At 42.3% G+C, this 15,977-nt stretch overlaps 1 protein-coding gene across 1 annotated transcript in view; it reads left to right on the plus strand.

Annotated features, from left to right (window-relative positions):
* Positions 1–15,977, plus strand: part of TTYH2 (tweety family member 2) — a 554,125-nt gene that overhangs the window by 436,853 nt on the left and 101,295 nt on the right. The window contains exons 7-8 of the mRNA XM_069655121.1: positions 5,941–6,010; positions 6,317–6,372. Coding sequence (XP_069511222.1) covers positions 5,941–6,010; positions 6,317–6,372 — 126 coding nt within the window. The remainder of the gene's footprint in view (positions 1–5,940; positions 6,011–6,316; positions 6,373–15,977) is intronic.

Genomic DNA, 15,977 nt, shown 5'->3' on the forward strand with positions numbered 1-15,977 from the left:
GAAGTGCAGTCGGGGTAGCGCAGCTCTGAATAAGTGCAAGGAGACAGGGGACTGTAGGGTTCCATATACAGCCCCTAAGTGCACGGTCGTCCCGGAGGCAGTGCAGGGCCTACTGTCGAGGGGAGCCTGGTACCGGTGAGAGTGTAGCCAGGCAACCAGTCAGCGCTTTAGACCACTGCATTAGACAACATTGCACCAACCAAACTGCGCAAAGGCAAGCAGGAAGCACACTTGAATGCCTGGTTTACACCCCAATTTAAGGATCTAAGGAAACAGAAAAGAAAGTTTCAAGCTATCTGGCGCAACTTGCCTTCCGACAACAATAAAGGTAAATTAGCCCAACTATCCAAACTCTATAAGAAAGAAATTATCAATACAAAAAAAAAAATCTATTTGACGACAGAATCACAAAAGCCAAATGAAATACTAAGGAACTCTTTTCCATCCTCCGGGAAATGGAATCCATCTTACAACTGGTAGACACTGTCCCCAAGGCAAGTTATAGTGTACTAACATACAAAATGCCCTATCGAATAAAATCTCTACCCTCCAACTTAAAATAACCAAAAAAAAAAAAGGACTCTCTGCCCCTCTCTGATCAACGAACACTACTGCCCACTGAACCTAACACTATTCCACCCTTCAGCTTCAAAACTATCTCAATTATAGATACTGAAAAGGTCATTCTCTCCCTGAAACCCTCCAACTGCGAGGGCGACAGCTGCCCAGCGCAAATAATAAAAGATGCAGCTAGGGACTTAGCCCCTTTTATCTCGAATCTCATAAACTCTTCCTTTAAATCTAACACAGTACCGACTAACCTGAAAGAATCCTGGGTCCTCCCTTTACTCAAAAAATAAACCCTAGATCCATCCATCCCAACTAACTACAGACCCATCACCACCGTGTCTTTCCTACACAAATCATTGACAGAGTAGCATACTTACAAATTCAAGACTACCTAGAAGCCAACCATCTGCTAGGCTCTCGGCAATCAGGCTTCTGCCCGCTCCATGGTACCGAAACAGCCTTGCTAGACCTTAAGACTAAAATCGAGGAGTTAAAGGATAGTGGAAAAACAGCTTTACTACTTCTACTGGACTTGTCAGCAGCCTTTGACCTGGTGGATCACACAGTTTTATGTAGCCACCTTAGGCTCACTGCCAACTTCACAGGGGAAGCCATAGCCTGGGTCCAGTCCTTTCTAGCCAACCGGACTATGAGAGTTTTCTCTACCTCCACATACGCTGATCCTATCCAAATAACATGCAGAGTCCCACAGGGATCCTGTGTCTCACCCACCATGTATAACATCTTCACCAAGCCACTGTTTGACAAGTTGGACAGACTGGGCGTCACCTACACTAATTATGCAGATGACACCCAGAGCCTCATACCCCTTTCGGGCAACTATGAAGCAGACCTGGCCTTGGTGAATAAGATATACATCCTCATTCAGGAATGGATGGCGACCAATGGCCTCTGCCTTTATAGACGATAAAACAGAGATTCTGCTCCTCGGATCTGACTCTAACCTAAAAAAACGAACCCCAAACTACGCATCCTTTAACGTTCCCTAATCCTCACCCTCACCAGAAGAACAACCTATCCCTTCGGGGTGAACTCACCCTACGTTATGGTGGTGTGCCGCCCATCTAACAAGATAGGAAGTGGGGTAAACTAGCCCTATCACTACAATGAAAACCACATTCTCACTTAAAAAGCACAATCTGGAATCCAGTCCCATGACTGTACTAGTAGTACAACAGTTCACATGGCAATATTCAGTAAATGGCACACTGCCATATCATTTATTCACCCTCTGCGAAGTGTGCTCTACCTAACCATATAAATTGCTTAAAAGGAGAAAAAAGTGTTAACATGCTCTCGTCAAATTGTCCTTTGTACTTAATACATTGACTATTTACTTAACTTTGCCAAAATATTTCTTGCAATAACCATTATTGGATTTTTAAGAAGCAATTGAAAACACAAAACAAATAAAACCAAATCCAATCTTGTGTCATCTAGACACTGGTCGTAATGATTATTTTCAGGCCTGTATCTCGAATGACTTAGAGATATCTGCGTAATTTCTGGTCGACCGGTTTCAATGACATATTTTTGAAGTCCTCTTCTTCAGGGCCGATTCATTTATCACTATGCGATCAGTCATCCACCCATCAAATACGACGGGGCGTCCAGCCCAACTTTGTTGGCGCCCTTTACATGTGTGTTATGAGCGTCATTTTACAGAAAAGACAATCCATATGTATATATCCATCTGGTTGACTACATGTAGGTGCCCAGGTCTGCCCACCAGGCAACTTATCCATGTTCGTGTCTGCGCATAAGGTGCAGCAAGGTTCCAGCAAGAGAGTTAGCACCACAAAGTGTGTTGTGTGGAAGATAACACTGTGGCAAAGACAATTCAGAGTGAATGCAAACCAAAGCACATGTGTGATGAGAGAGAGAGAAACCTGGGTGGGCAAGAAACCTAGGGTTATCGGTTTTTCGACATCTATTGGGTGGACCGTGTGGTCCGACAACAGCACCTAGACCAAGTGTACTCTGTCTGGAAAAGTCAAGGAAAGTCCAGATAAAGAATCTTCACTGATGACTAAAATTGCTGAATGTGAAAGATAGCTATCTGCTTCTACTGAGCCGGAAGGATTATAAAAGTGACCTAGAACTGGTTGTTTAGAATTAAGAGACTTGAACTGATTGGACATTGACAAGCTGGAAGAATGTTGCCTTGGGAAAAGGAACCCTGAGGCCATTTTAGCACTGTGAATATAGCCTTGGGGGAAGGGAGTCCTGAGGCCATCTTGGATTGTACACTCAGAGAAAGGAACCCCAAGGCTTTGTGGTACTGCTTTGGACTTTGGGAAAGGAGTTGGTAGAGTAAGCATAGAGTGGAAGAAGTTCAGACCTTTTTTTTTAAACACAAATTAATTTGTTGCTGACATCCCTATACATTGTATGGTTTAGTTGTGAGGGCAAGTATAGGTTTTGGGCACAGACAGACATTTAAGTTGAATTTACTGACTCGGACGATCCTTAGTTTCTTTAGGTAGGGAAAGCCCACATTAGCATAGGGCAAGTTAGGCCTTACACCATCCGGACATTAAAGTTAATAAATTCATTTTGTTTGAACATTGAACCTGTTGTCTGTGTCTTGCTTCATGATGCCTCCACAGTAAGGAAAGCCAAAACATTTACAACTTTGAAGTCAAAAGGTTAAAACTGAAATATAAAAGCTAGCTGAAAAACACATACTCAAGAAACACGCAGAAATGATTACTTCACTTGTTACTAAAAATGCATCGGAGGCTGATAAAGTGCTCTACAAATCCACAACTATTGACCCCATTACACCAAATTTTATTGGGTATTACATTTTCTTCCCTATATTCCTATGGGTTCATTGGTAGAGTTGTATACTTAGGACATGGACAGGTCTTGGTCATTCCCATTTAATACAGAAGATATTGACCAATTCATTGTCAGGAGTAAGTGCTCTCGTGCCCCTGGGCCAGATAGGCTGGTGAATATATTCCTTTAAAAACCTCTCTGATCCTGTTGGCAGATATCCTAACCTTGTTTTTCCAATAATTTGTTTTAGATAAATGGACGCCCCAGTCATGGAAAATCTCCAATAATTGTACCAATCTTAGTCTGAAAATGTGTAGGCCTATTGCCCTTTTAGACATTCCAGGGAAGATCTTTGCAGCCTTAGTTCGTATTTAGCTCTCCGACTGGGCCCCAGCTAATAAAAGAATCGTTATGTACTAGCTGGATTCGTTAAAGGTTGTGACACTTCCTTGAACTGTTTCATTTTGGACTTTATAAAACGTAGAGCCCTTTTGGATAGATCACAAGTGTATTTGGCGTTTGTCGATTTTACATCAGCCTTCAACAGCATTGATGGATGACGGTTATGGGATATGTTGTCAGGATGGGGGCGTCCTTTCCACCTGCTAGAGACGGTGAAAGAGCTATATACTGGCCCATCCATTTGTGTAAGATTGAACCAAGAGGGTTTACTATCCGATTTGATTCCTACATTCTGAGGCTTAAAGCAAGGCTGCACGTTAGCCCCTTATTTATTTAATTGTTATCTATCAGATAACACATTTTAAATCAGACTAAATCATTTCCCCCGTATAGCACATTTTCTCATTAAGTGGTTGCTTTATGTTGACCAAACCCCGTATGGCCTACAGCACCAACTAAGTGATTTAACAAGATACAAATGATCTAACGATTCATGTGACAAAAAACAAAGAGTATGATTTTTAACCCTAGTAGGGTGAAAAAAAGGATTTTAGTTGGTTTTTTAACAGTGTGCTTTTAGAGAAAGTTGACAGTTTTGTTTATCTAAGGGATTTATTTTACTGGGACTCCTGATGTAGGAAACCTAATCTATATCTGAAACTTGAAGTACATTTTTTAGCTGCTCAGGTGGCTGCCATAAATGCTAAATTTGGACCCTTTTTCAATACAGATTTGTACATTTGTATAAATCAAAGGTCGTCCCAGTCATAACATATGGTGCTGAAATTTACTTTGACATACCTTTGTTTGTCTGGAATAATTTGGAGGGGCTTTTATGGCGGAAACCTTTACATCTCCCTAGGGGATTTCCAATCCCGACTATTCCATTTGAACTGGGCTTATTGTCCCTGAAAGCTAGGGTAATTTGGAAAACATTGCTTTTTTTGCACAAATGCTCAGTGGCAAAAGTAAGTTACATTATATGCAATTAAGTCTTAATAAACCAAAAAGAAAAATTGTTCATACCATGGCCCACTGAGTATTTGAACATAATTGACCAACTACGGACATCCCTTGATAACTTTAATTTCAAATCCGTCGGAAATTAAAAGGAAATTGTGACTAAAAGGCTGGATCCTAACGTGCATGGAATGTAAAGACTAAACTATTTTCTCATTTTCTGGAGAAGAAAAGCCACTTAATACACTACCACGGCGGTACCTTATGATTGTTCCCAGTGCATTCTATACTAGGACATTTCTGAGGTTTCTGATTCAATGTATTTTCCACAAATGAGGTTTTAGGTGCTTGAGCACATATCAAGAGGAACCTCAGAATTTGCAGCTTTTGCAAGTATTCTGATTGTATTGAAACGTTGGAACATGTACGTGAGTTGTACAGGTTTAAAGGTTCTGCGTCAGCTTCACTTTTGGTAAATCTTTGAACCAATACAAATACATAGCCCCGGAAGAATGGTGGTTTAATCGGCTCTCAAATAGGATTAGATTATTTTAATTAGATATGTATGAAAAGTAATGGATTGTATGCATGAGGTAAAATGAATGAGTTAACATAATTATTGAATTTTAGATGTATTCTAATTGAAGTCAAGCTTTTACTCTCTAGTATTTTATTTGTTCTGACTCCTTAAGTTATTGTATGCATCTTACTGTGCATTTCATAAGATTTAGTAAATAGAAATGTGAAAAACATTGTTGTTTTTTGTCTTTGTGGAAAAGGTTTGATAATAAAGTCCCTTTGAAAGCACTGCCTGGTTTATGAAAAGCCCTCTAGTGATGATCTGGGTTTTGTTTATTCAAGAACAGTAGTCTGGAATAGGTAGAGTGCTTGTAGGATGCTGGACTCTAATTCAGCCCCACCAGCCGTTCAAACACATTGGCCTGCTATTGATCACATATAAGGGGTGCGTGTAGTCAAAATTGACAAAGTGCTCCTTCCAAACTCTCACCAGAAGGATCACGTATAGCAGAGCCGACGTGCAGGTCGGTGCATGTGGAGTGTGCAGGCGACCCTTGCCTAGGTGGGTTCCTGCAGGCCATTGGGGCTGATTTTTGAGTTTTGCTACACTTGGACTGTGCCGCAGGGACATCTGTGCTGGCATATTTGTTTGCCTGCTGTTTGATGATGTCCATTTTCTTGCAGGGGACTAGCGATTTCTGTGTGGCGCCAGATAAATTTATCATGAACCAGACGCGAGATCAGCTGAGCGCAGGTAATGAGCTAGTCTGACCATGGTGGCAAGGGGTGCCGATTACTACCGGTCTTGTGTTAGAGGGAGGCTTGAGCTGCTGCTACCTCTGCTGTAACTGTTGAATGCGTAAGGACATCTTGTGCTACACTGCTGCACATATACCCGTTCAGGGATCCTTGCTATGACGCCTGTACTGATCTGGGTTTGAGGGGCGCGTGCACTGCTACCCACTCTGTTGTGCCTATTCTGTGCACTGCTGTTTCTCCCACGTGGCATGTAAGAGACGCATGCACTGCTGACTGCATTTCTTTGTGTTTTGCTTTCCAGATGTTCTCCATTACTACCTGTACTGCAGCCAGAGCCTCATCAATCCCTTCCACCAGGTAAGGGGTGCTAGGAGGTTTCTTGGGGGGCATACGTTGGTTCTTCGGGTAATGACTGCCATTTGAACATGTTAACACTGTTACCATTTCCTAATGCAATAGTGCTCATTTCTCTAACTTTGAAGGGATGAGATGCCACGTAGACTAAGTGAAATTGAAACCACCTTTTTTGTGCAGCGCTACTTAACTGCTGACCCGGTTGTGCTCCTGCGCGACTCGTAGTCTTCCACGTCTTTTCTCTTCCTGTTTTCCCTTTGTGCTCCCCATTTTCACTAATATACTGACCACTTTTGGCTCTGTTACTTCTGATAGTTGTCTTGAGAGTCCCACATTAATGTCTTGCGGAGTTCAGTGGGTGCCTAAAATGATGCATGGCAATCAAGCCTTCACCCTTCAAGGGTGCCCTTGAGCACATGCCTAGTCCATCTCACGGCAATGCCCTAATTCTAGTACCACCCTCAAAGCACCCAAAGCACTAGAAACAGCTATCATTGGGAAAGTGATCTTTACCACGTGCTTGGTCAGCATTCCAACGGATCTACTGCCAATGATCATGCACACAGCCCTACTGTTAAAATCAGATGCCATCTCTCCCAAACCCCTAATGTTTTTCCTACTGTTGAACTGTGTGTTTTTCTGTACTCCAGCTTCTCCTATCGTTCCCCTGCCCCCCTTTCGTCTAAGTTTCCTCCAAAGTGCGCCATCTGGATACTGTGGCGGGGGCACAAGAAGAGACTTCCCAGACTAGCCCCGCAGCTATAAGACCATTATAGTGGTGATTTGCACAGTACAAACTCACACTACATAAAAGAAAAGACATAGGCGGCCATACAGAATACACCAACCTAAACATGGTTGCATCCTACATGCCAATGTTAGTCTTGTTTAGCCTTTCTCTATCAATGTGAAGTGTGACAATTATTCAAGTAGAATTGTCTATGCAATGGCTGCTGCTCGCAATTCTCCATAACCACAGAAATCCATATCATAGTTGAGCTTTAAGGCCATGGCTATGGCACAGTTTCTAGACAATATTTTGCCCAGGGAGAAATGCTTGAAGACGCCACCGCCTCACGTTGCTCCTCTACTGCTACCCCGCGCTGCACTCCATCTTCAAAATCATTGAAATGTAATGTTATATTGACTTGTTGAAATAAATCAGTTGACGACGCATACAACAATAATACAAACAAGAATCGATTTTCGTTATACCATGTTTATGTGCGTTGTCTCAATAAAGGGCATTCTTATATGTTGCTGACGCAAAAGCATCTTTTGCTGCTTTGCAATCTATTGTTTTTCACCAATTTTGCTCCACATTTACACCAAAGGTCCAGAACCTCGGGTGTATCTGGCAGGAGAATTCAGGGTGGGACCAATGGGATGGAGCAACAGTACAATGCATGATCTACGGTTGCTCTGGCACGCCCTTCCATGTATCCCACCTACTGATCATGCTGTGTTGGTGGGCTCCCTGGTTAATTCCAGGTGGGACTCTCCAAATGGCTTGTTAGCAGGCACACCCGGCAAACAACTTTACCAGAGAGCTCAAAATGCAGCAGTCAGACTTATTTATAAACTACCCAAAGTGGCATCACTCTCTGCATCCAGGATGTCCCGCATTGGCTGCCGGTTCAGGCAGAGGACAGACTTTAAAATCTTGTGCTTGTTATTCAAGTTAATAAATGGATCTGCCCCGCCTTATCTTGCTAACAGAATCGCCATTTATCAGCCGGCCTGTTAATTTGCACTTTTCCAGTGGTGGGTGCTAGATGTGTTGAGATGAGTTATTTTGAGTCTGGTGATCAATATTGGTAATTCCTGTGCTTGGATTCGGTTTGCTCTGCCGATTCGCAATACAAATATACCAAAATCAAACCAATTTAAAGTGTTGCAAAAGCCAATGGCTTTGCTAAATTAATGAACACAGTCCTCAGTGACCATTCAAATGCGTCGGTGAAATAATGAAAAATGGGTGTAAATTAAAGAGACATAACCGAATTAGGGGTGTAGAGGCGCACAACAAGTTCTAACTAGGGTAGTATGTATATTTCTGGAATCGTCAGACTTCAGGGTATCTGTCTATACAGAGAATGTAATTACTATTTCAGGTGCAGGCGGGCTGACGTCACAAGGCCACTTGGGACACAAAATCGAACAAAACCAGAACTGTGTATTGCTACCCAGTAAGCCCAAATGCACTCCTAGTGGAACCTAAGTTCCAATGTTGATTCGTTAAGATTCAAGTAAACTTTGGTCCCTGGGGGCTCGGACTTGTGCAGGTGAATTCATAAATTCAAAAATTATGTGATGAAGGGGATGAAATTGCGCTAGACACCATTAAGGTAAGAAGCAACAATCAAGGTACAGTATTTTAATAAAATAAGATGAAGAACAGCAGATGAAGAACAGCCGACACTTGTTTCGACACTCAGGTCGTTTTCAAGGCTGAATGGTTCAACCACATTGAAGTACCATAAACAGCATGTTAAGTGAATAACAATAAATAATAACATTGTGCATCAGCATGTATAACAATGTAAAGTACAAAAATTAAATGACATATATATGATACAATTTCAAAAATAAAAATTTTGTTGAAAAAATATTGCATAATCCAGCATAAAAAAATGACAAAATGGGATAAATAAAGAACATACCATATCAGGTAAGAAGGGTAGGAGAGCAGTGACGGATCAATAGTGGCACACAGCATGAAGAACAAGAGTAGGGAAGATCTACATTAGCATAGTTATAATTAATCCAATGTCATCTTCAAGTATCGTTGATGCCACAAACACTGCTGCAAAAACCCCCATGCAGATCACGCACCAGCACAGTGCAGTGGGAAAAGAGTAGTGGTGTCAAGGCAGGAAAATAATCAAATAGGTAGTGGTGCCGGTGGCCATCAAGAAAACATATATAGATGGCACCCTTAACAGAAGTTACAAGATCAATAAATATGGTGCTAAAGAAAATGGATACATCCAAGCACAGCATCCATCGAGGAATCACCAATTCTCATAAAGAACCCAATACAGGAAAGCCAGGTATAAAACGTACCATGTGGGTCAGTGAGAGATAGTGCAACCAATAAAGATACGCTTACCATAGGAATTAGAAATGGCCAATAAGTATAAGAATCCTGTTGAAACATGACCAAAAGTAAATTAATGAAGGAATCCAGGAAATACCTGGAATGAAATAATAAAGAGAAAACAATGGTTATCACAGCTCACCAAAGTAGAGATTAGTGGATACTTTCCCGTTGGAGGGCGTAGTAAAACTGATGAAGTCAATAAGAAACACCAAATGGCTAGGACGAATATATCGCCTGAAAAAATAGCACAATGAATGTGAGATTGGAAAATGGAATCATTAATTGACGACCACGGCCAAAAGGAAAAAATACTCACTCGGTAAATCGAGTGTGGAACAAATAGAATGAGACGAATCCAGCATATGCTTACCTGGGTCGCTCTAAAATACTAATGGCCGCCGTGTACATCACGGAAATGACAACGACGGAGGCGTTGACAAATTACATCGCGTGAGTGACGTACAATGTCAATACAGTGACGTCGGCAAAAGTCGAATTCATTTGAGTCGCAAAGATGACGTGTTGTATCAGCAAGGAACCGAGGTAATGTGTGCATGTCTGCAATCGCCACGTACATGTCAAAAGTGACTTGAAATATGGTACTGATCATTTTTCACACAAATATTCAATAGCTAATACAAAAGTTAAGTCTTAACAGGCAACTGAGTTAAATGGAGATCAAAGTCAATAAGTAAAGCACAGATGGAGATACAATTAAGTCACACGGATACCGAATTATGTTAACAAGGGGCCGGGGTACTAAGTGCATGACTGCGATCGCGGTGTACATGTCATGGGTAAATGAAAATGGGATGCTCATGCTCTTCATTATTCGCACCGGAAGAATTGATTGAAGGCACAAGAAGTGCCAGACAGATAGGAGAAACAATCAAATGCCAACAGAGTGATGGCAACTAGTTAAACCAATTAGGTTAGCACTAATTGCTTTTTGAAGGAGTGCTGGTGAGTGAAGAGGCACGGGGGAGATTGCTACAGTGATAGCTGGCCGCATCAACACTTGTGGCTGAGTGTATGTGATAAACACCTGATCACTGCAGATGGTTAAGGATGGATGGATAGACAAATCAATACAATTAAACAGCAGTACAAACAGATTAGCATTCAAATACAGGCCAAATTCACAGAAAAACATGCATCTCGTGGTCAGAATTTAATCCACGAGTGGTGCATCGCAGTAGACAGATGAGTTTGGCTTCCATCTGCCGCAGTTTCAATTGAAGGTTCCCGCCCCTTTTCTTGTTGCGAGTCCACAATCCTTGTACTCAAATTCATAAATTCTCTTTCAAAATTAGTGGTTATTTCATACAATTGTCAACAAATTTTTCAATGAACAATGTGCATTTCAATAGTACCAGCATACAAATCAATATTTAGAGAATCGTTTCAATTTAATTCTCCAACTTTAAGCAATATCAATTTTCCAACATGATTGTCTATTTACACAACACATCTAATGTAGAGTGAGCATGACAGTAAAAACACAAATGTTTAGGTGTTTACAGAGATCATTAGAGACTCTTTCTAGGGTTTCTGCTGACCGTGCTTTGCCACCTCCCAGTCTCCAGTGACCACTACCAGAAGACTGGTAGAAAGAGAATTTATGAATTCACCTGCACAAATCCGAGCCCCCAGGGGCCAAAGTTTACTTGAATGTTAACAAATCAACATTGGAACTTAGGTTCCACTAGGAGTGCATTTGGGCTTACTGGGTAGCAATACACAGTTCTGGTTTTGTAAATTAAAGGGAACAAGTTAGACGGTGTTGAAAAAATGAGGCAGTTCCAAGCTATATTAAGTAAGGTTAGGTTACAAACAGTACTTTGACGCGCTATAGGGGAAGACCAAAGAAATGGGCAGGCCAGGAGATGGAGCAGTCACTTGCCATATGATCGGATTAACTAGACAAACTAGAACAATACCTTCCAAATGGTGTGCATGCATAAGCATTTAAGGGGAAAACCTTATATAGCAATATCTAGAAAATAGCATGAGTACTTAGGCATGTGATGACAATAGCTGGCTCAAGTACCTGGGCATATAATGTTAACTTCTGGAAAATATTGCATGCCTGATGGATAGCTTATATGTGCAGCATGCTTGATTTGGGAATAGAACAATGCCACGTGACGGGTATAAAACCCTAGTTGAGCCAATGAGGCCCTTCGTTCAGAAAGCAATGAATCTGATACCATCGGTAGGTAATAACACTGATTAATAGAGAGCTTAGAAGTGGTCAATCTAGATGAAGCTCAAGTACAGTTCTATCATTTTCATTACACACAAGGCAAAACAATTGGCTTTGTTAATGCTTGTGTTGAACTTTGCACAGAAACATTTTTCACAGTAATTATACACACACACACACACACACACACACACACACACACACACACACACACACACACACACACACACACACACACACACACACACACACACACACACACACACACACACACACACACACACACACACACACACACACACACACACACACACACACACACACACACACACACACACACACACACACACACACACACACACACACACACACACACACACACACACACACACACACACACACACACACACACACACACACACACACTCTCTCTACCACTTCGCCAGCTCCTGGCCCCTTTACTAAACCTTAAAGGGCAGTAACACAATAACAATATTGTTTTCCCCCCTTCTTCCTCAAACTGTTTTGCCTCCCAGTAAACAGCATAGTTTGTCAAGGTGGCTCCATGTAATCTGAACACGTGTTCTCCAGTCCTGGGCTTTCATGCAACAGATCAATTTATCGTGGGAGTTGTAGTCCTTTTCCTTTGTTTCACCTGATTACCATACCAAACAATGATTTTCAAATGAAATCCCAGGGGTGTTCTGATGAAATGGAGTCACTCATATGATTGGCTTAAAATATCACCTTCTACAAGACCATTAATGAATGCAAATTCCTCCCTTCCTCATATATTAAGCCATCCTTTGGCCATTTACTTTAGTCTGCCACTCCTGTCCAAAATACCCCCTACTTCTGCATTCCGACACTGGACCTTTTGATTAAGTCAGTAAAAAAAAAATTGCCCCTTTTAGTACACCACAAGCCCCCAACTCTCTATTCTGGTTTGCCAGTGCTATGGTGTAGTTATCACACTGTCAAGGTTGTGAATCAGTTTTAAGGATGCCTAGTTTCACAAAGAGATCCATTTTGGGAGGTGGGGGCATTCTTACAAAAACTTGGACTAATGTATCTGGGCAGGCTATTGTCACCTGCCTCTGTTCTCATAGTGCTGCTGCCTGTTAATGAAAGGCTTGCTTCTCTCCCATCTGTCAGATTTAACAGTCTGACTCTAATGCCTCCCCTGCACCTTTGGCAATCTTTGCCCTGGGCCGTTGCCCAGTTTGCCCACCCCTAGTAACAGCGCTGCTCACTCTACCCAGCCTTACTGCTCATTGTAAATATTTCCCATCCACCACAGTGAACCGGTAAATGTAATGCACGAAGTGCTAGAGACGATTGCAATTGTGCAAAATGCTGAAAATCAAATCAAACCTATTTGAATTGTCCATCTTTTAATAAAATGCACTCTCCAGATATGGCTTGCAAAGTGGTTAGTCAAATCAGCTTGTGTACAGAAGACATTTGCTACATTGTGGATGGATGAAGTTCAATGCCAACTTTAAGGGGATAAACAAGCGTTGAGAAAACCGTGCATAGAGGGCAATCAATAAGGAGGCAGCAGTCGCATTGATTAAGTGATGCATCCTGGACTTCCGGAGCTCGCTCATTGATCGGTACAACGCCAGTGGGTCACAGAACAGGATATTAAAATAAAAAGGTGTAAAATGATATGCATTATGTCTCATCATTCTGCCTCAAGGAAATGGTGATCCTCTTAAAGTTTCTCAATTCTGATTCTGATTTCGTATTGGTCTAATTTGCCCCATGCCCAATTGGGGGTGTTGGGGATTACATAGTAATGGAGGTGACACCTTAAGGATAGTTTGAAGTGTTCTGGATCTCTGCCATGTATAGAAGAAAATGGGGAGCGCAGAGCTATGTAAATGTTTTGTGCATTGGTTACATGGTGGGACATTCTGTTCCATTTAGTGTTCTATTTCATGTGTGACACGTGATCAACAGAACACACTAGTCAGTTCAACACCTTTCTTCGGGAACAGCAGGTTGGGTGGTGGGAACTATTAGAGTTTTAGGGGTCGAACTGAACTAAAGAGGTGGCTGCACTAAAGGTGTCGGGATGATGGACTCAACTGCTGCAAGGGTCTATCTAAGGGCCAACCAGCATTTTCAGGATTCCCTATTTTGATTAACTATCAGGGGAAATGCCACCAAGCACACTTCTTGGCATCACTGACCATCAAGTATTTCTTACCCCCTGCTTAGGGTGCCACCTTTGCAGGGATTTTGTGGCCCACTAGCCATGGGTCGCCCTCTGGGACTTTTGATTGTCCCTTTAGGTTCACTCCTACCAGCAAGTATTTCTTCCATTCTTGCTTAGGTTTTTTGGCAGCTGTTCTTGTCCCAACAACCAGCCATGGGACGCCCTCCCATGCCCTCAACAGGCTCTTAATAGAAAGATGCACCACTATCAACTACATTAATTGGCTTTGAGTTCTGGAGACTTAAAAATATCCATAGCACCGAGCACCTAAAACTGATGAATATATAATTCCAGTACATTCGACTCTGCCACAATTGTCATTTGCCTGCAATAATAAATGTACGCTACCATGTACCGTCCTTCTCCTGCAATGTACTGTTTGTCATGAATGTCCAGACTACAATCTGCCAATCTCCCAGACAACCTAAAGAGCTTTATGGCCTTTAGATTGGCAGCAAGGCACTTTATAAATGTGGTACAAACCAACTGGGCTTGTACACTTGATTGTGGAGCTGCATACAGACACAAGTGTACAGATATGGTTGTATGGTGCAGGGAGTGTCTCGGATTGGATTTTTACATGCAGGTGGGTAAAACGGGGGTGCATTCTGGCCCCCACCCTTAATTTATATCTGGCTGTTCTGGATGCAGCCTTAAACTCCCCAATACAGAAGGTGACGATACACGAGATCTCTTCACTTCTCCCCAGAGGTGGAGCTCTTCCTTGTGAGGCCAGGGAGTTGAGGCCACTGCCCAATAGGCCCCCTAGGTGTGGCTGGAATGTGGGACCTCACAGTGAGACTCCCTCCTGCGCAGAAGGACTCCCATCCTGTGAAAGACCTCCCTATCTCTGTTTCCCCAGCAGCCATGACTCTAGTAAAGCCATCTGACATCCAACCTGATAGTGCTACTATTTGTTGTTGTAAAGGCGCTTCTTTCTCACCTTCAATATCTAGTTTGGCTGAGACCACAAAGAGCCAAGGAAACAGGCAGAGTAACCACAGACAATTATCAAGAGACTGTGATGACATAGTCCTAAGGAGGCATGAATATTGCTTCAAGAATACCAAAGACTTTGAAGTTCTGCTGGGGAGGGACCAGCTATAAAGTAAAGACTGAGGAAGGGCAGCTGCGAGGGTAGCCAGTATCTGTCTTGTGCATCCTGGGAAGTTCAAACACGGGACAATAGAAGCCCTGAAAGAGTCTGTCTTCGAGCAAAAAGCAAAGAGGAACTGTGCTATCCATTGGGTGACCAACTCACTACAGAAGCAGGAAGAATCTGGTGGTGGCTTGAACTCTAAGAGGTGCACCGGACGGTCCATTAAAGGAATGGTTCGCCCAAAAATTCTTATTTCAAAAATAGATGGGCAATATAAAAAAAACGATTTGGCATTTTTATTTCTTCGAAGTCCCTATGTAAAATTTTGAGCAACTCAAGCTCAAAAATTGAAAAAGCAAGCACATGGGCGCATTGGAGTACCCTAAAAAAAGTGCTGCTGTTAAGCCACATTTCTCCGAGCCTTGACCGGATTAAAAATGTCTGGATCTGGAAAATTCCATTTGCACTCTTAAATTGGTTTAATCTGTTTCATAAGGTGTTGACGCCTGGATTCAAACCCAGGTCATTAGGACCAGGGTTGACACATTTACCAGTAAGACCACTTGAATGTCTGATAAAGATGCTTGTTAGGATTGCACTCTGTGGCACATTTAACGTAAAGGGATTTTTGGGCAAGGCCGACAGATGGTCCCGTTTAGGTGGGGCATAGGTGTGGAACTTTTGGTGGGAGTAGTTAAAGGCTGTCATAGTGCAACAAATGCTACATGCTTTTTAAGTTGTATATTTCTACTATTGGAGCTGTCCGTTTAGCGGTTTGACTCTGGCTGGAAATAGCCTATTCACCTCACCAGGTTTTACTGACATAAGGTGATTTACCCAGGTTCACTCAGTTTGTTCAAATGGGGCGTTTTCTCTCTCCTTTCACCTGCTCATCCCTTCCAAAATCACAGGCTCTCCAGTGGCCCTCCAAAGTCTTCTGCTTTCTTCTTCAGTTCGCTACTCCCTCCATCTGCCA

Source organism: Ambystoma mexicanum, chromosome 3q (genome assembly GCF_040938575.1).
Source record: "Ambystoma mexicanum isolate Mex_15411 chromosome 3q, UKY_AmexF1_1, whole genome shotgun sequence".
In the NCBI taxonomy this organism is placed as follows: domain Eukaryota; kingdom Metazoa; phylum Chordata; class Amphibia; order Caudata; family Ambystomatidae; genus Ambystoma; species Ambystoma mexicanum.